Source organism: Chroicocephalus ridibundus, chromosome 7, assembly GCF_963924245.1.
Source record: "Chroicocephalus ridibundus chromosome 7, bChrRid1.1, whole genome shotgun sequence".
Taxonomy (NCBI): domain Eukaryota; kingdom Metazoa; phylum Chordata; class Aves; order Charadriiformes; family Laridae; genus Chroicocephalus; species Chroicocephalus ridibundus.
The window spans coordinates 22,381,950-22,405,215 of NC_086290.1; the positions used below are offsets into that span (position 1 = coordinate 22,381,950).

At 60.3% G+C, this 23,266-nt stretch overlaps 3 protein-coding genes across 16 annotated transcripts in view; 2 read left to right on the top strand and 1 right to left on the bottom strand.

Annotated features, from left to right (window-relative positions):
- The window catches only part of COL18A1 (collagen type XVIII alpha 1 chain), a 41,366-nt gene extending 34,318 nt beyond the window's left edge, over window positions 1–7,048 (top strand). For both annotated transcript variants that reach the window (XM_063341158.1, XM_063341157.1), the window contains exons 17-43: window positions 84–224; window positions 310–381; window positions 497–523; window positions 656–700; window positions 846–908; window positions 1,323–1,358; window positions 1,430–1,519; window positions 1,689–1,718; window positions 1,829–1,855; window positions 2,050–2,112; window positions 2,265–2,339; window positions 2,433–2,468; window positions 2,591–2,644; window positions 2,915–2,989; window positions 3,200–3,271; window positions 3,474–3,516; window positions 3,654–3,716; window positions 3,806–3,849; window positions 3,957–4,079; window positions 4,174–4,318; window positions 4,428–4,501; window positions 4,581–4,709; window positions 4,906–4,941; window positions 5,136–5,408; window positions 5,491–5,688; window positions 5,882–5,997; window positions 6,094–7,048. In XM_063341158.1, the coding sequence (XP_063197228.1) occupies window positions 84–224; window positions 310–381; window positions 497–523; window positions 656–700; window positions 846–908; window positions 1,323–1,358; window positions 1,430–1,519; window positions 1,689–1,718; window positions 1,829–1,855; window positions 2,050–2,112; window positions 2,265–2,339; window positions 2,433–2,468; window positions 2,591–2,644; window positions 2,915–2,989; window positions 3,200–3,271; window positions 3,474–3,516; window positions 3,654–3,716; window positions 3,806–3,849; window positions 3,957–4,079; window positions 4,174–4,318; window positions 4,428–4,501; window positions 4,581–4,709; window positions 4,906–4,941; window positions 5,136–5,408; window positions 5,491–5,688; window positions 5,882–5,997; window positions 6,094–6,307 (2,364 nt within the window). In that variant the 3' untranslated portion in view covers window positions 6,308–7,048. The remainder of the gene's footprint in view (window positions 1–83; window positions 225–309; window positions 382–496; window positions 524–655; window positions 701–845; window positions 909–1,322; window positions 1,359–1,429; window positions 1,520–1,688; window positions 1,719–1,828; window positions 1,856–2,049; window positions 2,113–2,264; window positions 2,340–2,432; window positions 2,469–2,590; window positions 2,645–2,914; window positions 2,990–3,199; window positions 3,272–3,473; window positions 3,517–3,653; window positions 3,717–3,805; window positions 3,850–3,956; window positions 4,080–4,173; window positions 4,319–4,427; window positions 4,502–4,580; window positions 4,710–4,905; window positions 4,942–5,135; window positions 5,409–5,490; window positions 5,689–5,881; window positions 5,998–6,093) is intronic.
- A 144-nt stretch (window positions 7,049–7,192) lies between these two features.
- On the bottom strand, window positions 7,193–13,084 carry SLC19A1 (solute carrier family 19 member 1). Its single transcript, XM_063341159.1, has 6 exons — window positions 12,960–13,084; window positions 10,069–10,379; window positions 8,604–9,351; window positions 8,206–8,398; window positions 7,981–8,122; window positions 7,193–7,883 (listed from the first exon to the last, which is right to left on the bottom strand). Exons 2-6 carry the CDS (start codon window positions 10,243–10,245, stop codon window positions 7,695–7,697), a joined length of 1,449 nt encoding a protein of 482 aa, XP_063197229.1. The 5' UTR covers window positions 10,246–10,379; window positions 12,960–13,084; the 3' UTR covers window positions 7,193–7,694.
- A 6,915-nt stretch (window positions 13,085–19,999) lies between these two features.
- The window catches only part of PCBP3 (poly(rC) binding protein 3), a 58,832-nt gene continuing 55,565 nt past the window's right edge, over window positions 20,000–23,266 (top strand). For all 13 annotated transcript variants that reach the window (XM_063341211.1, XM_063341216.1, XM_063341213.1 and 10 more), the window contains exon 1: window positions 20,000–20,018. The gene's annotated coding sequence lies outside the window, so the exon portion shown is untranslated. The remainder of the gene's footprint in view (window positions 20,019–23,266) is intronic.

A 23,266-nucleotide genomic window follows, 5' to 3' on the forward strand; every position in this document is an offset into this window, starting at 1 on the left:
GGGGGGGTTGGACTAGATGACCTTTAAAGGTGCCTTCGAACCCAAACTATTCTATGATTCTATGATTCTTATCTCCTTTGCAGGGCAGCAAGGGAGAAACAGGACCAGCAGGAGCCCCAGGAGAAATGGGGTTAGCTGGCCTTCCTGGGCCCATTGGACCCCGAGGGCAGCCAGGGCCCCCCGGTCCCCCAGGGCCACCAGGGCTGGGCTACGAGGCTGGATTTGTAAGTGATCACCGCTGTGATGGGGGAGTGGGATAAATTGGAGCAGGGGCAGATGTGGCTCAGCCCCTTCTCCCCTGCTTCCTAGGGTGACATGGAGGGCTCGGGGCTGCCATTTGCTGCCAGCTCCCCTGGACCACCTGGACCCGAAGGACCACAGGTAGCTCCGCTCTTGCACCTTCCCTCCCCTCCATCCTGGTCTCCTCAGGGCATCCCCCATTATTGTGTCTCCTGACATCACCCCATGCTCATGGCCCCCTTCTTGTTGCTTGCAGGGGGTGCCAGGACTGCCGGGGGTGAAGGTGAGGAGCCTTTCAAATGCCTTTCTTGCCCTTTGCCGAAGCCAGCTGCAGGAGCCTGGCTCCATCCTTGAAGGGTGCCCATGGGCAGCCTGTGGTGATGCATCACCTGCTCTGACACCTCTTTCCTTGCAGGGGGAGGTCGGCAGCCCCGGGCAGCCTGGCTTGCCAGGACCAAAGGTAGGAATGCCAAGAGGTCAGGTTGGGATGTGCGTGAGCCTCTGGAGTTGGTGGAGTGCTGGGGAGGACCCTTGTGCTTCTCAACCTGGGGCTGTTGGGAGGATGCTCTGTACTGCATCTTGCCCTTTCCCGCACCTCATTGCAGGGAGATACTGGTGTGCCTGGCGTGGACGGCCGCCCTGGCCTGGAGGGCTTCCCCGGACCACAGGTAGGAGCATCAGCCCCTGCTTTCCAGAAGCTCCTCCCTTGCTCGCTGCAGGGCCGCTTACAGCAGCCAAAATCCAGGCCCAGCAACCAAAATCTGCCCCCAGCAGCCAAAATCCTCCTCCCCCAGTGCCTTAGGCTGTTCCCCTGCATTGGGACCAGGCTCACCATGTGCCAAGGGTGCCCACGCTGCTTGGGACACCATCCCCATCAGCTTACCACCCTGCTGGTCATCACCTTCACCCAAAAGCATCGCACCCTGTCTCACTGCCTGGACCCTGCAGGTGGGGGGGGACGGGGGGGTGGTCTGAAAGGTTTTGCTGAGCCACAGGCAGGAGGGGGTCTCCGCTTGTGAACCAGGATCCAGCCGCACGTGCTGCCAAGCGGGAAGCTCACCCCTGCCTGCTCCTCCTTCCAGGGACCCAAAGGTGACAGAGGCAGTCCCGGCGAGAAGGTAGGTGCCAGCGGGCTGGGGACAGGGACCAGGTAGTGGTGGCCCTGGGGCTGATGGCTTATATCTTCCAGGGTGAGCGAGGCCAAGACGGTGTGGGGCTGCCTGGCCCCCCTGGTCCACCTGGTCCCCCCGGACAGGTCATCGCTGTCTCAGGCAAAGATGTAAGTGATGGCTCCTGGCTTCAATGCAGCTGAGGGGAGCTAAAATTGAGGGGGGAAGGGGCCTGCCCAGGACCCATCGTGCAGGGGGATCAAAGGGGACCTCTCTGGGAGCTCTGACCTCTTCAGAGCAAAGACCAGGGTGAAAACCCCGTTTTGTCTCTTTATCCAGAAGTCTTCGGTGGCTTTGCCTGGTCCAGAGGTAGGTGCCCAGCTACAACCCACACCCAAACCTCAGCAGTGCCGGGTGGGCACCTGGTTTCTTGGAAAGGGGGAAGTTACTCTTACAAGCATCTCTGCTTCTTCCTACAGGGCAGACAGGGTCACGCTGGCTTCCCGGTGAGTTGGTGGCAGGGCTGGGGACTGCAGGGATGGCCCTGGTGAAAGTTCCGGGCATGCTTTTGGGAAATCTCTGGTGGCCAGTCCTGCTGCACTTTGCCACATTGGTGCTAGGGTGGTGGTGATGGAGGGGGCGTTTGGGGTCTGCCTTTGGTGCGTTGGGGCTGACGCGGGCTCTGTGCTCCTGCCTGCAGGGCCCGGTGGGACCGAAAGGAGACCGGGGATCGTCCGGTCCCCAGGGCTCCCCAGGGTTGAAGGTAACTGCTTCGGGCCGCCTCTGACGCGTGGGGTGGTCACACTCCTGGTCCCTCATCCTGCCTGGCCACGGGGTCCCGGTGGTGACGCCAGCCCCGCTATGGGAGGGAGCCTGGTCCCTCCATCTCCTCTCGTGCCTCCTCCTCTCTTGCAGGGGGAGAAGGGGGAGCCCGGCGTCATCATCAGCCCCGATGGGACCGTGGTCACTGCGCAGGTGAAAGGAGAAAAGGTGGGTGTGCTGTGGGAACGGGAGGCATGTCCCCATGCGATGGGTGCCAGGTAGTCCCGTTGGTGACACCGTTTCCCTCTCCGCTGTCTGCAGGGGGAGCCAGGGCTGCGGGGACCGATGGGACCATCGGTAAGTTAGTATCACCATCCTCCTTGTATCCCATGGGGAGGGACAGGGCTGATCCAAGGCAGAGAGGGATGGAGGTTGCCCCTGCTCTGAGCACCCTCATCCTCATCTTCTCTTCCCTCCAGGGTCCGCAGGGACGAGCAGGGATGAAGGGAGAGATCGGCTTTCCAGGCAGACCCGTAAGACCTGCTCCCAGTTTGTCCCCTCAGCCATCACCTCCTCCACCACGTCTCCCCACCCCATTTGCACATCTTGCACCCACTGAACCCCCAAACCCAATCGTGTCCCTGAGGGGTGGGGTAATAAAGGGGTGTTGGAGGCAATTCTGGGTGTCGGAAGTGACTCTGGGGCATCAGAGGTGACACGGGGCATCAGAAGTGACACTGGGGTGTCACCTCGGGGTTGGCAGGGGGACAGGGACGAGGCTCATCTATGCTGCTTATCCACAGGGACGTCCTGGCATGAATGGGCTGAAGGGCGAGAAGGGTGACCCCGTGGATGTCAGTAGCGTGCTGGGCTTGCAGGTGAGCACTGATGGCAGCCCACCCGGGCTGCTGGTCCATCAGAGTAGGGGACGCACACAAAGTGTCTCCCTGGGGACCTGAATCCCTTTGGGAAAGGGCACATACTCTCTCAGGGACTGGTTGCCCCTCTGGGACAGGGCACGGCTCCAGTGTCGCCCCACAGGGACTGTCCACTTGCAGGACCCTGACACACCTTCTCTTCCCCTGCAGGGTCCCCCGGGACCCCCAGGGCCTCCAGGGCCCCCTGGACCACCTGGAAGCATAGCCTATGACAGCAGCAATGTGAGTAACAACAGTCACTGTGATAGGTGTGCTGAGGGTGATAGGGTCCCCCCTTTCCCTCTGCCAGGATGGAGGGGATGGAGGGTGCTCCAGAGGCATCCTTGCCAAGGCTGGCACGTCAGGCTGGCATCAGCATGACATTAAGGGGGGTTTCCCTGAGGATGCTGCTGTCTCTGCAGCTGCTTCCTTTGCATCTCTGCAGGCCTTCAGCGACTCTGGCCATCCTGTGCTGCCAGCTTTCCCTGGTAAGGGGGTGTCCCTTTCCCAGCCCCCTCGGGGTGGCTCAGGGACCCCCAGCAAGGCGGCGTGGGAGAAACCCCCTCTGTTAGAGCTGGAGCTGAGATGCTGCAGCACTGTGGCATCTCTCTGCTGCTCCCCACAGGTTTCCACCAGTTTCCAGGACAAAAGGGAGAGAAGGGCGATGCCGGAGCCCCAGGACCCCCAGGTGAGCGACTGGTCCCCACAGGCAGAGGCAAGCAAGGAGTGGCTCGTGCCCATCCTGGCTTTCCTCTCCCATCCTTTCTCTCTCCACAGGCCACTTCTCCTATGACCTGAGTCACTTTGGTGCCAACCTGCAGGTAAGTCCTTCACCCACCGGCTGCAGCTTGCAGGGCTGGCACCTGGCATGATTTGAGGTACTGGGGTGCGCCCTGGCTGCTCACCCTAAAACCATTCCATCCTGCAGGGTGACAAGGGGGAGCCAGGTCCCAAGGGCGAGAAGGGCGAGCCAGGCAACACCCCACTCTATGGTCCCAGCGTCTCCGGGCTGCCAGGGCCTCCAGGGCCCCAGGGCTACCCTGGGCTGCCAGTGAGTACCCCACGGCACAGGGGGTGAGGGGGGCAATGGTGGTGGCAGCATCCCCAGGTGCTTTGCTCCAGGGATGCTCTCTCACACTGCCTAGGGTCCCAAGGGGGACAGTATCGTTGGGCCGCCAGGGCCTCCTGGACCTCAGGGCCCCCCTGGTATTGGATATGAGGGGCGGCAAGGCCCCCCTGGCCCTCCCGGTCCCCCCGGTCAACCCTCCTTCCCAGGCCCCCACAGACAAGGTGAGTTCCTGTGCCTCCTGCACCCCCCGCATCCCTCTCTACAACCCCTGCATCCCTCCCTATGACCCATGCTGCAGACCTCTCCATCTCACCCTTCTTCTTGCCCCAGCTATCAGCATCCCTGGGCCCCCTGGACCACCGGGGCCTCCCGGACCACCAGGCACCAGCGGGATGTCCTTTGGGGTGAGTTGGGGCTCTGGAGGGGTGTTGCCTGTGGGCTGGCCAGACGAGCCCTGAGCCGCCCGCTGGGCTCTGCCTGCAGCTGCGCACCCTGCCAACCTACCAGGCGATGCTGAGCGCTGCACACGAGCTGCCCGAGGGTGGCCTCATCTTCCTGACTGACCGGCAAGAGCTCTATGTCCGCCTGCGTGGGGGCTTCCGCCGCGTGCTGGTGAGTTGGGGGTGGGCGGAGGGGAGCAGAGGCAGCACACTGTCTTGGGTTGCACTGCCCAGCTCTGAAGGGTTGCAGGTGACATCATGCTGGGGTTTCAGTGGCATCCTTTGTGGATGCTCAGGCATCCCTCGCATCCTTGCACAAGGAAAAGGAGAGGGGGGTGACTGGGATCTGATGTGCCATGTATTTGCAGCTGGAGGAGCACACCCTGATCCCCAGCTCGGCTCTGGTGAGTCCCCTGTCTCCCATCCCTATCTCCACCCATCCATTCCCATCTCCATCCATACCTCCCCATCTCCACCCATCCATCCCATTGCCATCCATCCCTCCCCATTAGATTGCCCATCCTCATCCCCAACCAGCTCCATGCCTGCCTGGCGCAGCACCAACCCTCAATCTGTCTCTCCCTCCCTCCCTCCCCAGGACAACGAGGTGTATGACAAGCCCCCCAGCATTCACTATGCTGGCCCCCAGCCCCCCCTCCAGCCCCGTGGACCTCTGCATCCCCTTCACAACCACAGCCCACTGCCCACCGCCCGCCCCTGGCGTGGGGATGAGGTAGTGGCCAACCAGCACCGCCTGCCCGAGCAACCGCTGCTCCACCACCAGCATGAGCTCCTCAACAGCTACTACATCCACCGCCGGCCAGATCCAGCCCCCGTGGCCGCCCACGTGCACCAGGACTTCCAGCCTGCTGTGAGTGCCATGTGCCAGCTGAGGGAAGGTGGTGATGGTGGCTAAAGCCGTGTACGTCAAGCTCTGTTGTCTCTCTTGGCAGCTTCACCTGGTGGCCCTGAATGCCCCACTGAGTGGTGGCATGCGCGGCATCCGGGGTGCTGACTTCCAGTGCTTCCAGCAAGCCCGTCAGGTTGGGCTGGCTGGCACCTTCCGCGCCTTCCTCTCCTCCCGCCTGCAGGACCTCTACAGCATTGTACGCAGGGCCGACCGCGCCACTGTGCCTATCGTCAACCTCCGGGTATATGTGTCCCCTTCCCAACACCCAGCAAGCTCCAAAGGATGCAGAGCATCTCAGAGCCCCCATCCATCTGCATGGCAGTGACTGTGGAGCTGCCCTCCCTGGGGGCTGCCAGGGCTTGGAGCTCCTGTGATACTCTTGAGGTGCAGGCAGGGCTAACCCCCTCCCCGCTCTTTTTCCACCCCCACACCAGGACGAAGTGCTCTTCAGTAACTGGGAAGCCCTTTTCACGGGCAGCGGGGCCCCACTGCAAGCCGGCACTCGCATCCTCTCCTTTGACGGCCGGGATATCCTGCAGGATGCAGGATGGTGAGTGTGGGATTATGTGATGGGGAAGGAGGGGAGATGGGGGGGGTCTGGACTGTGGTGGGGGCAGCAGCAGCCCCCCACCTTTCTCCTTTCCAGGCCGCAGAAGAGCATTTGGCATGGCTCAGATGCCAAGGGCCGGCGCTTGCCCGAGAGCTACTGTGAGACGTGGCGGACAGAGGAGCGTTCTGCCACCGGCCAAGCTTCCTCGCTGGCCTCCGGCAAGCTGCTGGAGCAGGTGGCCAGCAGCTGCCAGCATGCCTTCATTGTCCTCTGCATTGAGAACAGCTTCATGACCGCTGCCAAAAAGTGACACCTCCCCCTCATCCCCTGGGTACCCCACGCCTCCCTGGGGAGGGTCGGGCCAGCCTGCACCCCAGCACCCCCATGGTCCTCAGCCCCTCCATCTCCTGCCCTCGCCCCACAGGATTTTCTCTTCCCGCAGACCTGAAGCCAAAGAGTATCGCTATTGCCCCTGCCTTGGGTTGGCAGGGGCTCACGTCCCACCCGGGGCAGGGCAGCCGTGGGCTGGCTGCCTTCCTCCTCCTCCTTTTGCTCCACTTCTCTTCTAACCCCTAATATCTAACCACTTCATCTTGTGTCCACCACCCGCTCAGATGCTCTTTTCAGGGTGGCTGGGCAGGAGGATGCTCAGCAGGGAGATTTCAGCACTGCCATGTGGTTTGCCCTCCTGGAAAGCCTGCAGGGGTTTCTCTGACCCCCACCTCCCAGCCCCGCGCTGTCCTTGCCAGGAGCTTGGGGCCAAACCCAAATCCACGCTGCTGGGGCCATGGGCTCTTCAGCCGAAAGTCCACCATCCCACCCAAGCAAGGGACCGTCCCATGGCGGTGCCAGGGCTCTCCCTAGATGGTCTCCGTCCTCCCAAGGTAAGGACCATTGCACCCAGCCCCCCCCATCATCATCCTCACCTCCATCCCTCTGGGCACAGCCACAGCCAGGCCAGCATGGGGACTGATGTGATGGGGTGGCCCCAACATGGGGACAGGCATGCCCTTGGCCTGTGTTTACGTGTGTTGTGTGTGTGTTGAGCACATGTGGTACCGAGGGCACACACCGCCTTCACCCCCCCGCCCCTTTGCTGCGCTCTAAGGGCCAAGGCACAGCAAAGCTGGGTTGAATTGGTGTGGACAAATCCAAGGTGCTAAAAAAAAAAAAAAGAAAGAAAAAAAGACAAATCTGTAACTAGCTATTTTTATTGTATGGAAATTATTACCATAAAAGCTGTGCGAGTCACACAGTCTATTTCTTACAGTCTACTGTATTTTGTGTAATTAATGCAATTTCAAGCCTGTGGATCTTTATATTTTTTTTTGTCGGTTGTGTCTTATAAACCATTTTCTAAAGGCACTGAATAAAAAAAGGTTACCCTCTTGTAGCCTGGCTCCGCACGATGATGGGGAGCTGGTGGCTAGGAGACCACCTGGACTCCATCCATATCCCTGCATGGTACCTGGTGGTGGTGGCAGTCGTGGGCATCCTTCACCTGCTCTGGTTGTGTTTGTGTCTGGGGGGCGGGAGCACAGCCCCTGCCCCCACGGAGCAGAAAAAGGGTCCCAAGGGGTATGTCCTCAACGGGCTGGCGCCAAGGACTGCTAGCAGGACAGGAGACAAAGCACACAGTGAAGGTGATGCTTGTTTATGGAGCAGAGGTCTGTCCACGGTGGTCACGGTGCGGGTGCTTAGGCTTGCACGACACCTGTCTCCAGGCTCTTGTCCTGTACCAGCACCTCGGCAGCGAGCTGGCATGGCTCCTTGGCAAGAGCCAGCTCCGCTGGCTGCTTTCTGCAGCTATGCTTGATGCCCACGCTGACAGCTGCCAGCAGGTAGACCACTGCCAGCAGTGTGAAGTAGCCGAAATACACATAAAACTGAAAAAGAGAGGGGGAGAGAGCAATGCTTGCAGCCCCACCCCACTTCATCCCACACCATTAGGGGATCACCATCCTAGGTGCCACTCATCCCTACCTGGGGATGCACAGACAAGCCCAAGACCCTCTTGTCAGCCACGATGATCGTGATGATGGTCTTCAGCACAGTGGCGAAGAAGGTATTGACCCCGAAGACCAGTGCACAGAGTTCTTTGGAGAGGGAGGTAGCAATCTGGAAACTGGGGAAAATGGGGGAACTAGTGAGCCCCTGGTGCCAGCCCAGCTGCTGAGATAGGAGAGGGTCCTCAAGGGTACCACGCACGTGGCAATGGGCACCAGGAACTGGTAGGAGCCGCGGAAGAAGACATAGGCGGCATAGCACAGCCAGATGTTCCTGGTGGTGTTCATGAGCAAGAGCAGCCCTGCCTGGAAAGCTGTCACCACCCCAATCACCAGCTCCGACCACAGTGTCCACCGGATCTTCACGTAGCCAGCGATGAAAGAGGCACCAGCCCCTGGGGAGTGGATGAAGGATACTGTGAACACCTCACCAGCATGGGACCACCTCGCGTCCCCCAGCCTTGTCATGCTCATCTCATCAGCACTGCCATACCACCCCCTGCATCCCCCAAAACGCCAGAAGGACTGCCAATCCTGGGGACGCAGTGGGATGGGGTTGTCCTCCTGCATCACCCGTGTCCCCAGCCCGGGGCAGCGTACCTAGCAGTGTGGAGGCGGCGTCCACTCCTCCGTTGTACACCCGGCTGTTGTCTGTGGTGGGGTAGATCTCACTCCAGAGGATATGCACATAGTACAGCATCAGGTAGTAACCGGCTGAGTTGAAGACCCACCACAAGGACCATAGCCGGAGCTGGGGTTGCCTGGCCAATGCTCCCAACTCCCGCAGCATACGGCACAGCACTGCCTCCCGCCAGCCCCCTGTGCCCCCACCGCTGTCTCCCCCAGCCATCTTGTCCAGCTCAGCAGCCGCAGCCTCATCACCAGCCCCCTTAGGACGGTTGAAGAAGAGGCTGCGCCGCGGCCACTTGAGAAAGAGGGTGAGGATGAGGCCGAAGCTGACGAAGCCCAACGAGATGTAGTTGAGGGTGAGGAAGGAGACGCCACCCAAGGTGACACAGAGCTGGCCTAGCACTGAGCTGGTGAACACACCCAGGAGGACAGCAGAGCGGGAGTAGCTGGCCATACGCTGGTAGCGAGACGGGGCAACGAGGGAGAAGATGTAGGAGGAGTAGGCAATGCGGGCAGCCATGGTGATGCTGTAGAAGAACTCCATCAGCTGCATGGCCAGGACAGAGGTGCCCAACACCAGCAGCAGCCAGATGGAGATGTGGCTCAGGCTCTGCAGCACCAGCACTGGCTTGTAGCGCAGGTAGTCCGTCAGCAGGAAGATGGGCACCAGCACGGCCATGTAGGAGTAGGTCAGCACCGGTGTGATCACATTGGTCACCTGCCGTGTGTGCAAGGAGGGACTGAGCACTGGACACATCCCTGGGAGATGGCCCTGGCCCAGAGGAGTGCAGTTTGGGTGGGCACCAGCTGCTGACCCCCATGGCAGCACCTCCTGGGGGAGGAATGTGGCCCATGGCGTGCACTGCTGGAGGCCTGGCTGAGCCCCAGCTCCCTCCCGTGCCGGGAATGCAGCATTCCCACGAACACAGCCTGCTGGGACTGGGGCCAGCGTCCCTTGGTTTGGGGACAACAACATGTTGCCCCTCCTCATCTAACCCCCTCGTTGCCAGCAGCCCAGTGGTGCCCAGCCCTGTGCCCCCCACTGTGCACCATGCCAGCATGGGAGGGTCTCCCCAGTGAAATGGGATGGGGCTTCTCCCAGCCCAGCACCCCCCTGCCATCCCACCGGCTGCCCAGGCAGGCCGGGATCAAGCATCACCCCCCAAAAGTGGTTTCCAGCCTGAGCACAAGGAGCCTGGGACTGAGGGTACAGGGTGACCTTGTATCCCAGTGGGTCAGGGACATGCTGCCAGATGGACACAGGCTGCCTTCGCCCTCTGCCTTCTCCCCCCACCCAGAAAGCACCACCACGTACCACCCACCAAGCAACACCTCCATGGCCCAGGGCAGCGAGAGGATGCTCCGGCCAGCCCCAGGGTGGTGATTGTGGCTGGAAGGGGGACAACCAGTGGAGGACAGGCTGCCCGTGGCTCACCTCTGTCCGTGTGAAGTTCTTGTCGGCCCCCAGGAGATACGGGGTGATGAAGCTCTCCCCGGGTCGGATCTGTGTCATGAAGCCGTAGAAGCAGAGGTAGAAGACTTGTAGTTTCCAGCGCTGGTCCAGTGCTGCCTCCGATGCCGGCTTTTTGGCATCATCATCCTTCTTGGGCATGGCTCCACTGGCTCTGCAGCGGGACAGCAGTGTTGTCCCGGAGACCGTGAGCTAGACAGGCTTTGCCGGGCCAGGCAGCGCGTCTCTGGCCACAGGCACTCTCCAACGCATCGAAAGCCACGTCGCTGCAGTGTCTGGGGAGAAAGCAACGTTTGGCATGGGTTCAAATTCCTCCATAATCGCAAGGCAAATAAATACCGCTACCTTCTCCACAGGAGATGTTCTTGCAAGAAGAAAAGCAGCTGCACGTCTCGCTGTGAAAAAAGTGGGGGAGGGCTATTTCGGGCAGCATTTGTAAATCTTGTATAAAAGAACCTGGATGCATGAAGCGCCTGGCTCTGCAGTGGGGTGTCCTTGGCTCCCATCAACTTGTTTTTCTCCCTATTAAGAGTCAGTGGGGTTTTACTCCCTTCCTGAAATGAAGGTTTTCTCTGAGCCAGCTTGCTCCACTGCAGACCTGGAGGCAGGGGGATGCAGGCACCCTGCGCTGTGGATGCTCGGGAGAGAGACGGCAGCGGCCATGGGGACTGCACCGGTTGTGAAAGCGAGTTAATGTGCACACCGGGCACAGGGCTGCCCGTGTTACACATTAGCTGGGCAGTCAGTGGGACTTCAGCTCCTGCAGGCAAGCGACTGCCCCTCGGCTCTCCTCCGCCCCAACGGGACACAATCCCACAGGGCGGCATTGCTCTGCCTGGGGAGAATGCAAAATGCCACGAGGTTCACAGCCCAGAGGGGGATTAAACGCTCAAATCCTGAGGTTTGGCCACAGGAAAGCTGGCAGTGCTGGGGAAGCCCAATTAGCAGTCACGGGATGAAGGCAGGGAAGGGAAAAGGCCTGTCCTGGGCATGCTCCCAGCACTCCCCACTCCCATGACAGGTCACCAACAGCGCTTTCTGAGCCATAAAAATCCACATGTGCCAATCCACGCCGCAGGAGCACGGTCTAGAAACCCAATTACCCTGCTAATTGCAGAACAACTAATCACAGTCATTAAAAACTAAGTCCATAGTCCCACTCCATGCCCTCCACTGCCACCCTGCATGGCGAGACTGGGGGGCTCACCTTGCAAGAACCCCACTGGATCATAGACATGGCTAACAGGGAAATGAGCTGGTGCCGGCACTGGGGATGGCATGGGAAAGCAGATGGTGATCAAAACCAGAAGTTGCAGCAAGAAGTGGGGTGCCTATTTGCCCGAGTGATGACTCACCGGTCCAGTGACACTCCCATGGAATTTCAGCACTGGTGCTTAAGCAACACCAAAACATGCATGTCCTGGAGCTCACATCTGGACAAACAGTCCCTACCGCTTAAATAGGTCCCTGGGGAGCAGGGCAGGGATTTGGTGCTCACTTACTGCCAGCCAACTATTGCCCAGAGCCAGCACCAGCTTGGGCACCGGATGGAGCGGATGGAGCACTGCAGTCCCCCCGCAGTGCCAGGAAGGGCAAGTGGGAAGGAGCAGGGGCTAAACCCCCACAAAACACCTCCCCAGCCCCATGCTGTGCCATGCCCACCTGGGGCCCCTGCCAGCGTGACTGCCTGGACTATGCCCCATTGCCTGCTCGTCCCTGAGCTGGGCTGAAGATGTGAGCAATCGTCACCTCCAGCAGCTGCTCTCTGCGGGGCAGCCCCCTGACGCATGCTCTGGGACCCCGATGGGCTGTTTTCCAACCTCTTTTGGAAGCAGATGCTCCCCATTTCCTTTCCCGTCCATCCAGGATGGATATGTGTGCTCGTCGCTGGCCCAAAGGAAGCCACCTGCATTAAACCCAGGATGCAGCCCCGTGCCGCCGCCTCGATGCCACTGCCTCCAGGCGCAGCAGCTCCTAACTGCCAGCATATGCATCCCCACATATTCAGGGCCCCAACTCTGAGCCTATCTGGCTGGACCCAGCTCCACCTCTCCAGACCATCCACTGAGCTGCTGCCGCGTGAGGTGAGCGGGCACAAGTCCCAAGGGAAGCTCCCAGCACGGTGCTGTCATCCCTCTGCCCTGGGGCAAGCCAAGCAGAGGAGAGGGAGCAGAGTGTGGGTGGTTATCACCATATGAACCTGTTTATTGCCAGGTTATTGCGGCGTGACTTTGACAACGGACTGCTGTGAAGCTATGTGGTTGTCAACCCAGGGCCATGGGCAATGCAGGAAGCCGAGCTCAGGCACAGCTACCAGTGGAGCCACAGCCACCACAGTCCAGGGGGGACAGCCTCAGTGGGGATGCTCCCCCCGCAGCCGCATGTTGGTGGCACAGAAGCGACGCCGCTGAAGCAGGATGCGTTCTGTGGGGAGCTGCCCAGCGGGCAAGGGATGAGGGTGCGCGAGTCCCTGAGGCACCTTCCCAAAACAAGGCAGGGGAAGCTCCTCAAAACACACCCTTGCCCACTGTGCCGGCACCTCTCCGCATCCCCCCCGCCAGCACCCAAGGGATGGGTGGCTTCTTCGGGTGCCGCGGGGTGGTTTGGGGTGCACGTGGTAGAGGAGGGTGTTGGGGGGAGCGGAGTTGCGCGGCACCAGCTCACCCTGAGACAGGGCACCCTGCGTTACCCTGGGGACACCCACACCCCCGGCACCCCAGGTAGCCCGGGCGACTCAGCACCCCGGGGACACCCCACATCCCCGGTACCTCAGGTGCCCCCGGCACGCCGGCACCCTGCGACCCCCAGCACCCCAGAAACCCCAGCAGCCCCTGCCCCCGCAGTCCGGGCCTTACCTGGGGGGCCGCGGGCATGGGGGCGAAGGGCCGCACCAGCCCGAGCGCAGTGTGGAGGTCCCGGGGCTACCGCGGCGCCGCCGGCGCCGGAGCCGGAGCAAGGCCAGGAGAAGGAGGCGGGGAAGGAGGAGGGGCCCTCGGGAAATGTAGTCGTGCCCCGTGTGCGGGGCGGCGGGGGCACTACAAGTCCCATAGTGCAGCAGGCGGGAGGAAGAGGAGGAGCAGCAGCAGGAGGAGCAGCAGCAGCAGCAGCAGCAGCAGCAGCAGCAGCAGCAGCAGCAGCAGCAGCAGCAGCAGCAGCAGCAGTTTGGCTGCCGCGGGGGCAGAGCGCTGGCGGCACCCCGTGACTGTGTCCGAGGCGGGGGGAAAGTCCCGCCGAAAACACCGCCTCCGCATCCTGCCCGCCCAGCTCCCGTCCCGACACGGCACCCTTCGGCTCCTCCCCGCCGGGCTCAGCGCCCCGTCAGTCTGCCGTGGCCTCTGGGCTGCGGGGTCCCGCGTCCCGCCAGGCTGCCTCGGCAGCACCCCCGAGGAGACGCTGCCCACCACCTTCGCTCCCCTCCCAGTGATTTAACGCCTCCCCTACCCGCTGCCCGGAGCTGCTTGGATTTATGTCTAGCCCCCGTTTTTTGCAAGCGTGGGGTGGAATTTATTACAGCCCGGGCTGTGCTGCAACCCAGAGGGTTCTGGATGTGCAGCTGCCCGCTGGGCTCAACAAATTTGCTGAAGCCCTTCTTCCCCCCAGCACAGCCTGGCAGTAGCCCCCTGATACATGCTTATGGGGTGAAACCACAGGGGCTGAATCACAGCCCTGCACTGGTCCCAGAGGCAAGAGCATCCATAGAGGGAAACTAAATGGAAGTGGAGACCCTCGAGGATCGGGCCCTGCAGCTTCTGTCCCCATCTCCTGGGAGATGACGCATCTTCTGAGAGCATCTTCCCCCTTTTCTCCGCCTCTCCTGGCACTTACCCTGCCAGAAGCAAATGCAACCTGACAGTGCTCAGCTAATCCGCTGAAATATTTATATGTTCCTGCCTGAAAGTGCGGCAGTGGGATTCCAGATGCCCGGGGATTGTCACGCCCCCCCACGCAGGGCTGTGAGGGGTCCAGGCAGCTGCACCCCAGCCTGGGGTCTTCCTACCCAGAGGCCTCCTATCCCGTTGAGCCTCCCAACACCCACGTGAAGATGCTCACTGCCAAATCACCACGGTGGGGGGCTGGACCAGCATTTATTTCACTTGGGGTTTTCTTCTCCTTTTCTCAGCCAAACAGATAGAGCCAGGGTGTGTTATTTAGGCGAGGGATATCCCAGGTCCTTACTTTAATGATGGCACGTTTACTCCCTGAAGCAGTTTCCTCCCTGGGGAGGAAACGAGGACACCAGGACAGCTTTGGTGCTGCAGAAGGAGCTGGCTCCTGTCCCCTTCCAGGCAGGCGTTGGTCCTGAGGAGGGCTGTAAGACCACAGCAGACATGTCCACAGGCTCCCTGTGCCCACCATGTGCCTCCCCCGGGCAGGGGCACAGCCCTTGGTAGGACCTGTCTCTCCATCCTGATTGCCAGGACGATGGCAGGGCTGGGTCTCTTCCTTGTGTGCAGCAGGACCTGGGTACAGGAGCACCCGAGGGTATGGGTCTGGTGTGATGCTGTGCTCTGAGGCAATGCCAACACCCTGGGGGCACTGGTGTGCCTTAATGACCCTGAGCAGTGTCACCATGAGCAGCGCCACTTGCGGCCCCGAGCCAGCCAGCGTGCATCCCTTGGCAAAGTCACACCTCTGCTATCCAGCCCCAGTGATTGGCTGGATTCCCCCCAGCCTGGGATAGTACCCAGGGGTGCAAGGGCTGGGCTGGCAGATGCATTTGTGCAAAGGGCACCGCAGCCTCCTGTCTGATGGCTCACGAGGAAGGGGAACCCCCCCAGGCCTGAGGGCAGGCATCCCCTGGTGCTCAGCTGCTGGGGCTTGAGGCTGGGACTTGGCTTCAGCAGAAAGGTTGGGGCAGGGGCAGGGGCTGGGTAGCAGCAGAACAGCTGTAGGGGCAGGGGCAAGAACAGGAACAGGGGTTGTAGCAGGGGCAGGGCAGGGGCTGGGTAGAGGCAAGGGCAGGAGCTGAGGCAGAGGATGGGGCAAGGGCAGAGAAGGTTTAGGGGCAGGATCTGAGGCAGGGCCAGTGATAAGGTCTGGCGCTGGAGAAGCGGCAGGAACAGGAGCAGGGTCTGGGACACGGGCATGGTCTTGAGCAGGGGCAGGGGCTGAGGCTGGAGCAGGGAAGGGGCCAGGGCAGGAGCTAGGGTTGGGTGGGGCAGGAGCTGGGCAGGGCAGGGACCCGGGCTGGGAAGCGGGCAGTGGCTGGGGCAGAGAAGGGCAGGGACAGGGGAAGGTCTGGGGCTGGGAAAGGGGCAGGGGCAGGGGTAGGGGTAGGGGCTGGGCTGGGGCAGGGGTATGGGCTGGGGCAGGAGCAGGAGCTGGGGCAGTAACTGGGACCTGGCAGGGGCAATGGCCGGGGTAGGAGAGCGGCTGGGGTAGGCTTAGGGGTAGAGGCGAGAACTGGGGCTTGGGCAGGGGCGGGAGGGGCTGGGGCACAAACCGGGGCAGGGGCAGGGCGCGGGTGGGGCAGGCAGGGGGCGGGCAGAGCCGGGGGGCCGGGCAGGGCGCACCCGCTCGGCTCCGGCTGCGCCTCCCCCGGAGCGAGCCCCACCGCCCCTCCCGGCCCCCAGCCCCGCCGCTCCTCTCCTCCTGCCCAGCCCCTGCCCGACCCCTCCCCGCTCTGCACCGCCCGTCCCTCCCTCCGTCTCTCCGTCCGTCCGTCCGTCCGTCCGGGGGCAGGTAGGGGTTTGCCTTCCCTCGGGCGTTGTTTTGTGGGCGGGGGCGGGCTCGGGGGGGAGACCCGGGACGGAGCCGGTGGTGCCGGTTGCCGGTGCCGGAGGGACTGCCCCGCACCGGACGGCCGCGCGCTGCGCTCGCCCTGCTCCGGCCGGGTCCACCCTTGGGGCGGAGGGAGGCGAGTCGCCCGCGCGGGGACTCGGGCGGGGTGCGGGGGGAATGGTGGCGGGCAGGAGGACGCAGCCCCTGCGACGAGGAGGCGGCTCCCGGTGTGGCATCACTCCGGGAACCAGCGCGGGAGCGGGAGGCGAGCACCCTCCAAACCCGGGGTGGCTCTGCAGAGCAGCGGGTTCCCCCTGACCCCGCTCCGAGGGGCTCCCCCCATGCGTTTCCACCTCCCGAGGTGTGCATCTCTGCAAGGCTGCTGGGACTTTTCCGTCCCTGACTCTCAGCCCGTTATGCCGCTTGGCTCGACAAGGGCCAGCCTCTGCTGAAACAAGTCCCAAAGTGCTGTCCCTGTGACCCTGGACCACAAATGGGGGTCCCCAAGGGAGGTGGCTTGCCAAGCCCCCCGTCAGCTGCTGCAAGGAGAAGCATATGTGGGGATGGGTCATGGCAGGGATCCTGTGCGGGTGAGTCCTAGCTGCTGGCTTTCAGGTGGTGGCTTTCGGGTTCGAGCATCCTGTGGGGTCCTGCTGCTGTCAGTCTAGTGGTTGTTTCTGAGCCCTAGCTCCAGACGTGCTGGTCTCTAAGCACCCACCAAACAGCGGATCAATGCACCCAGCCGGGGCCGGTGCAGCCCCAGCATCAGTGCCAGGGGGATGAAGGGGCCCCAGGCCTTGTTTCTCGAGCACACGTCTTTAAGCTTCCACTGCAGTTGGGCAAATCATCTCCTGGGAGCCCGTTTCCCCAGCCCGGCCCTTTCAGTCCTTCCTCCAAAATTGGGCTGGTTCATCAGCACATGCCCCCGAGGGAGCACAGGGTGCTGTGCCCTGGAGTTGCTCCTCTTTCCCCACTGGAGCCATTAGCCTCCATCACACGGAGCTGGGTCAAGAGGGCTAGATTTATTTGGGTATCGACTCCAGGGCAGCAGGAAGCATTTATTGCCCAGCTCCTCCCAGCAAGTTCCCCAGGGTCTGGGGGAGGTGTTGCTGACCTGTTCTGGGGAGAGGGAGGCCCATGCCACCCTCCTCGCAGCAGCCCAGCCCTGTGCAGCATCCTCTGGCGGCCGCTGAGCTGCAGAGCATCCCCACCCCTGTGTGGATGCTGCATGGCCGCCCGGGAATGGCGCAGAGCCCCGTGCCGCAGGCTGTCCTGCCCCTTCATGCAGCACGGCAAGCCCAGGGCAGGTGGGGCAGCTCGGGGCCATGATGCCCCAGGGGCTCCCATGGTCCTGAGGGTGTGGGGCGAAGTCGGGTGCTGTGGCCATGGGGGGCGGTGCAGGTGTCCCAGGCTTTCCTGGCCTGCAGCCGCAGAACGTGCATGCTTGCATCCTTGCAAGCGGAGACAGCGCCTGCACACATGAAGGGATGCGGTAGCAAGGGAGCGGGTGGTCCTGGTGGGAGGTGCACTGGACGCTGCTGTGTGCCAGGGTCTTGGTGGGGCTGGGAGATGGTCTCCGAGGATGGAGGGTTTGGATAATTGCACTTAGAGCAGACCAGCTCCGGCTGTAAGCAAGGAGCCTGGGGATGCAGAGCCCCATGGAAGGTGAAGGTGGCACCCAAAATCTCCGTGACTTATTCCATGCTTTCTAAGAGCATTTCCACACATCTGGGAGGATGTGAGAGGGAAACCCCTGTCTGAGCTTGTTTTAAGTGATGGCCAAGGAGGTGCAGCTCTGCCATGAAATTCAGGGCAGGCCCATGCAGGTGCCAAAACTGCTGCCAGACACTGCTGGGGTGGGCTGAGCATCGCCCATTACTGTGCTGCCTGAGCCCCAGGTCCATGGGGCTGTGGTGGGAAGCTCCAGTTCAGGAGCCTGGCTCTCCTTGGCTGAGGGAGAGCCCTCGTATAACCCTTGGCTTCTCTCCCTTCTCTTTGCAGTGGCCCCAGGAGAGTGTGGGGTTGTTTTGGGGCTGGAGCAGGGTCCCCACCCAGCTGGTTGGCATGGCTGCATGGTGAGGCTGGGGTGCTGCAGCCACTCCACCATATGTGGTGTCCCTCCCACAGGGCAGAGTCTGGAGCGGGGGAACAAATGTCCCAAGACCACCGTCCCTGGCTGCCGCAGGGCTGACAACAGTGCCCTGCTCTGTCCCTGTGGGAAGGGAGCACGGTTCAGGCAGCTGCCGGCAGCACTTCCCCCGGGCCTCGGCACTCTGCTGGAATCTCTGCTTCTTCGCCCTGCTCACTGGGGAGGTGAATTAATGGCGTTAAGATGTGGCTGGCATCCCATGCAGCACTCCCCAGCTGTCCTTCCCTGCACGGAGGCTGCGGACATGCCAGAGATGAATGCCAGGCTGGGGACAGTGTTCGTGTCCCCATGGTGGACCCTTTGCTCCCAGTCCTGGGGCAGTGACACCTGGGGCAGGGATGGGGGCATATTCATCTTCCCCCATCCAGTGATGTGGAAATAGGTCCACTTTTCATCAGGATGGCAGGCAAGCTGGGTGCTAGCACCTCTCTGGCTGCCTGTGGGGAAACCAGAAAGAAGAAAAGCTCTTTCTAACACAGTAAGTCCCTCCTTTGAGAGTCCCCAAGGGGCTGTTTTCTGTTGAGGAGGGAATATGGGATTTTCCAGCAGGCAGGTTCCCAGAAAGTCCATCGAGACTCAGCACACCCGATTGATGGGGAGCCCTTTACAGGAACGAGGGATAGTCGGTGATTTCCTAAATGAGGCTAGCACTCAGGAGTGCAAAAATCAAAAAGCTTTCCTCTGAAATTGTGAAACAAAGCACTTCAAATTTTCCGCCTTTGGTTGCTTCTTCCCTTTGTTGAACCCCAAATTCTGGCCTGTTTGCTGGGCAGGCTTTGCGATGGGATCCAAAGAAGCAAAATGCCATTGCCCAGCTGGGGAGGATGTGTTTCCAGCCTCCCCGTTGGTCCAGCAGCAGCCCATCATCAGGGTCTCGCGGCGTGTCCTCCCCCTGGCCTTGTCAGGGGAGCATTGTTGCAATGCCTGCAAAGTTTGGTGCGTGCACATGGTGGGGAAATCCAGCCATCAACTGGAGGAGGAGAAAGAGGGTCCATATGCAAGGGCAACCAGCTGAACTGTCCCAGGAAGGGGTTAATTCTGGAGCTCCAGATCTAGTATCCTATTGCTGGCTGCTTTGAGTAAAAGCTTTTTTGGCTGGTTTCAGGGGAATTGGCTGGAGGATGACTCATGCATCCCTGCCACCAAGGAGTAAACCTTCTTGTGAAAACTTTCACAGCCCAGGGTGATGGTTTCCTGAAAATTCAAGTGCCCTGGAGAGCCCCGGTCTGCTGGCTCCAGGTTTAGCTGCTTCCCAGCACTGCTAGGGTCATCTTGTCCTTAGGGAATTGGGGCAATGGTATCTCTGGCATGGGTGCTGCGTGATGCTGAAGCGCCTGTGCGGGTGTCCCCGGGATGGGGACCTGTTGTGGCGGGCGCAGGATGAGTGACCAGCAGCAGCACAGCCTGCCGGCACTCAGCTCGAGGTGGGAGGGGAGTAGGGTCTTTTCTTAAAAGCCACTAAACGATAACAACTTAAGCAATGCATTTGGAAACATAAGCGATGTGCTGCTGCAAGTGGAGGTAGCAAATGCTCTGCTTATTCCCGATGTTAGCGTCTGAGTTGCTGCTCATGGAGGGGTTTTTCATCCACGAGGTGCAGCTTTGCTCTGTGTGTGGTTTGGAGGTCCCCCCGAAGTGTTTGTAGTGAACATTGCATGGACACAGGACACATGGGCACACTGACCCACAGCTGGTGTGGGGCTGGGGGTGCTTCTGGGGATCTCTGCCTTGAAACCCTGAAACCTTTTCCCCTGTACAAACACACCACGATGTGGACTCTGCCCCCCAGGTCCCCTCACATCACGGTTGGGTTGCACGCTTCCTTTTACGACATCTTTGCTCCATCACCCTTGTGAGGATTTGCGGGGGGGGGGTTGCTGCTGGGCACCCACGTGCCCTGCATTGCCTCAGGGCATGTTGTTTGGAGGATGCTTTCGCCCCGGCACAGCCTGACTCTTGTCCCTTTTGTCCGCAGGGCGAGAGACGCCCAGTGTGCTGCCAGATGTGTCTCCGAGTCGCGCTGCACGGGGGATCGGCCCCAGGGGTAAGGAGGCAGAAACGGCCCCTCTATAGGTCCAGAGCTGCCAAGGGGACTCCAGGCATGACGCTATTTTGTCCCTCCCTGGCACAGGTCACGCCTGCTGGTTGCAAGGCCAGGCCAGACCAGCTCTGTGCTGCCAAGGGGTGGTGTGTGGCTGCTCCATCCCCTCTTACCCAGGTGTTGTTAGGAAGCTGGATGATCTATGGTGAGGTCCCCACTGCTCGTTTTGCTGCTGAAATTATAAAAATGAGGACCTTTGGCAATGGCAGTGGATGAGGGCACCAGGTTTCCAGTGCCTGAAGTGAACCTCTCCTCCCTTTTGTATGTTTCGGGAAAGCCCGCAGGAGAGCCCCTCCTGGTGTGCAGACGGAAAACAGAGGGCACGGAAGAAGTTTTGAGGTTTCAGCGTGAAGTTATTTCGTGCCAGGCAGCCTAATCTGGCTCTGGAGTTACCCTGCTTGGGACAGGAGCTGGACCAAAGACCTCCAGAGATGCTCACAGCCTGATTTGCTCTGTGTCTCTGGCCTTCCTTCAAATATGGAAATAATTCCCTATTTAAAGGCTTTTATTTGACTGATAACATGAAGGCAATGTTTTGGGGAGCTGTAGAGAGGAGACCCCAGGGTGTCTGAAACGAAGCCCTTCCCTGTGAGGAGGCAGCTCCGCAGGGCAGGCGAGCCTCTCCATTGTGCTGTGGTTGCCCACAGCCACTCCATGAAACACACCTCGGGAATCTTGGGAAGCTGCAAAGCCCAAAGCCAATGGGCAAAATCCATATGTTTCTCACATCTCATAGCTTTGATGGAGATTCTCCCGATCTGGCTATGTTGGATGCTTTGTGTCAGGGAAGGAGGACGCCTTGGGAACGCCCAGGGTCGGTGACTGCTGTGCTTGGGCAAGGGGACCCCACTGCTGAGGATGTGGTCGGGATGTTCTGCTGTTCAGCGACCAGACAGCTGACCAGATGGGCCTGGCAAGACCCTCACCTCTCCTTAGGGCTGGTTTGAGGTTTTTTTCTGGGAGGCTTGCATAACGCTGTTGGGGTTTCGATGTCTGCTGAAAAGTCCACCTGGGGAGACCTCTTCAGACACCTCACTGGTCTGTGCCTCAGTTTCTCCACCTGAAAAACGTGTTACCCCTCTGGGGGATTTTGGACACCAGCGCATGGCAGGGGATGGACGAATGAGGGACCTGAAGTTGCCTGTTTTACTGCACAGCTTGGGTGACCGTGGTCCTGGGACAGGTGGAGATAGCTCACCCTCTCTCTCCTGGGACATTTCGTTGTACATGGGCTCTGTGCCGGGGGTCTGGCTCCCCATGCAAGTGACAGAAATGATGCTGTGCTGTGATGATGTGTGTTGCACCTTGGCTGGGGCTTCACCGGGCTCTGCCAGCCGTCCATGCTCCTCCATCAGGGGACCAGGGTGCAAACCATGCCCAGATGCCACGCATCCCAGCCTGTATAGTCTCTGTCCTTGCTCTAGGTTGCAGGTTCTTCATTTCAAGTGTTTATGAGAGCTAACATGCCTGTCATCGACGGCTCTCCCTGCCATGGCTAGAAAATACCCCAGAGTTTTGTGAGTAGAGCTGACAATATCTGGTGAGACATTTCTCCCTTGCAAGCACGCAGGAGTAGTTTTGCCAGCCCTTAAACAAGGGGAGAGGGGATACGATAAAGAAAGGATGGAAGGAAAAAACCAACCCATGAGAACAGAGGATGGCACCAAATTTACTGACCTCCTTGCTTTTCGGTGCTTCTGGAGCAGAAGGAAAATGAACTGGGGGGGGGTGGAGAGGAGGTGTCGGCTCTTTGCAAACAGCCCCAGGAGCAGGACCGGGCTGTGCAGACCCCAGGGTCTCCTTGTGCTGACTTCTGCTCTGAGGTCTTCTGGGTGGAAAGATGCTTCTGAAAGGCATTGGGTGAACTTAGCAATGGGCGATGTCCTGGGGAGCTGCTGGTGGCATCTGCTGCTGGGGCTTGGCTCTGGCTTAAGTGCTTTGACATCGGCACATTACATCATTTCTAATCCTTTTAGTGATGTCTAGGTTTTGGAGAGAGCAAGTTTGGCTCTCCAGATCCCATCCTGAGGACCTGAACTTGTTTGGCTCTCCACCTCCCATCCTGAGGACCTAAACTAGCCCACTCCAATTGACTAATCCCCGTCCTTCTCAGAGGCGAGGAAGGACCAGGGATTCCACTGTGGATGGTGTGTTTCATCCCAGTGGCTGTTCCTAGGGCGTCCTAAGACCACCAAGGACTTCTCATGTGCAGTGAAGCCTCAGCCCTTCATGGTTGGGGAGCACTCTGAAAGTTTTAGAAGTGCACCAGATGTGTTTTTTTTCCCAAGGAGACACCAGCCGCTATGTCTCCCTGGGTAGGGTACTTATGACTTAGCTTGCCGTGACCTAAATGGAATGTCTGCTTGTCCCCAAACCAGGTCTCCACCAGGTACCCAACCCTCTGACTCTCTCTCCTCTGCCCTAGGGAATGCTGGGGTCCCTCTGGGCATGCTGGATGCTGCTGGCGTTTGCCACAAGAGGGAGGAAAAGGCAAAACGCTGAGTTTACCCTCCTCGCCAACCGATTTGTCCTCTAGGAGATTAGTCCTATTCCCTGGCTTATGGGGGGATTTGCAGCCTCTCCATCTGCTCGAGCCCAGCAGGTCAGTGGGTGCTGGGGAGGAGCGGCCAGAGCCCAGCTGCTGTCCCTGCTCCCGGGCATCCCAGGTAAAGCCACCCTTGAGTTTGCACCCTGGATTGGGCATTTCTGGCTATATCTGTCGGAAAGGAGTAAAACCCCCTGGAGCTACATGGGTGAAAATCCCACTTGCGATGTGGTTTAGACCTGAGGGTGTTTGTCAATGGAGCTGATGAAAATTATGTGGAGCAATGGCAAGTTTTTAAAGCTGTTTTTGGCTGGTAGAAAGCCTTGAGGATGCTCGAGGACCTCCACTTCCACTATCCCCAGGATGATCCCAGGAAGATGATTGCCCTGTAAAACCCCCTTGGCCTTTGGGAAAGCAGGTGGGCAGGTGGAGAGGAAAGAATCTTGGTGCGGGCTTTCCCAGGTGAACCCACAATGTGCCTGCCAGTGCTTTGGGGGTAAGTGGGAGGAGGTTTGCCAGCTCACAAGCACTTTTAGAGCCAGGTTTTCTGGAGGGGAAATCCAGGAGGCGATAGGGGTGATACAGAGCTCTCCCGTCTCCCGCTCCGTCGCTCCCGTCTCATCACCAGGCGCTGTTTAAAGGTGGT

Bases quoted from the DNA above. Each gene is read 5' to 3' on its own strand.
- SLC19A1 (XM_063341159.1), bottom strand. From the start codon at position 10,245: ATGCCCAAGAAGGATGATGATGCCAAAAAGCCGGCATCGGAGGCAGCA. The intron at 8,399-8,603 runs GTACGCTGCCCC...TCCACTCCCCAG, and splicing joins CGCCGCCTCCACACTGCTAG to GGGCTGGTGCCTCTTTCATC. The intron at 7,884-7,980 runs GTAGGGATGAGT...TCTCTTTTTCAG, and splicing joins GCTTGTCTGTGCATCCCCAG to TTTTATGTGTATTTCGGCTA.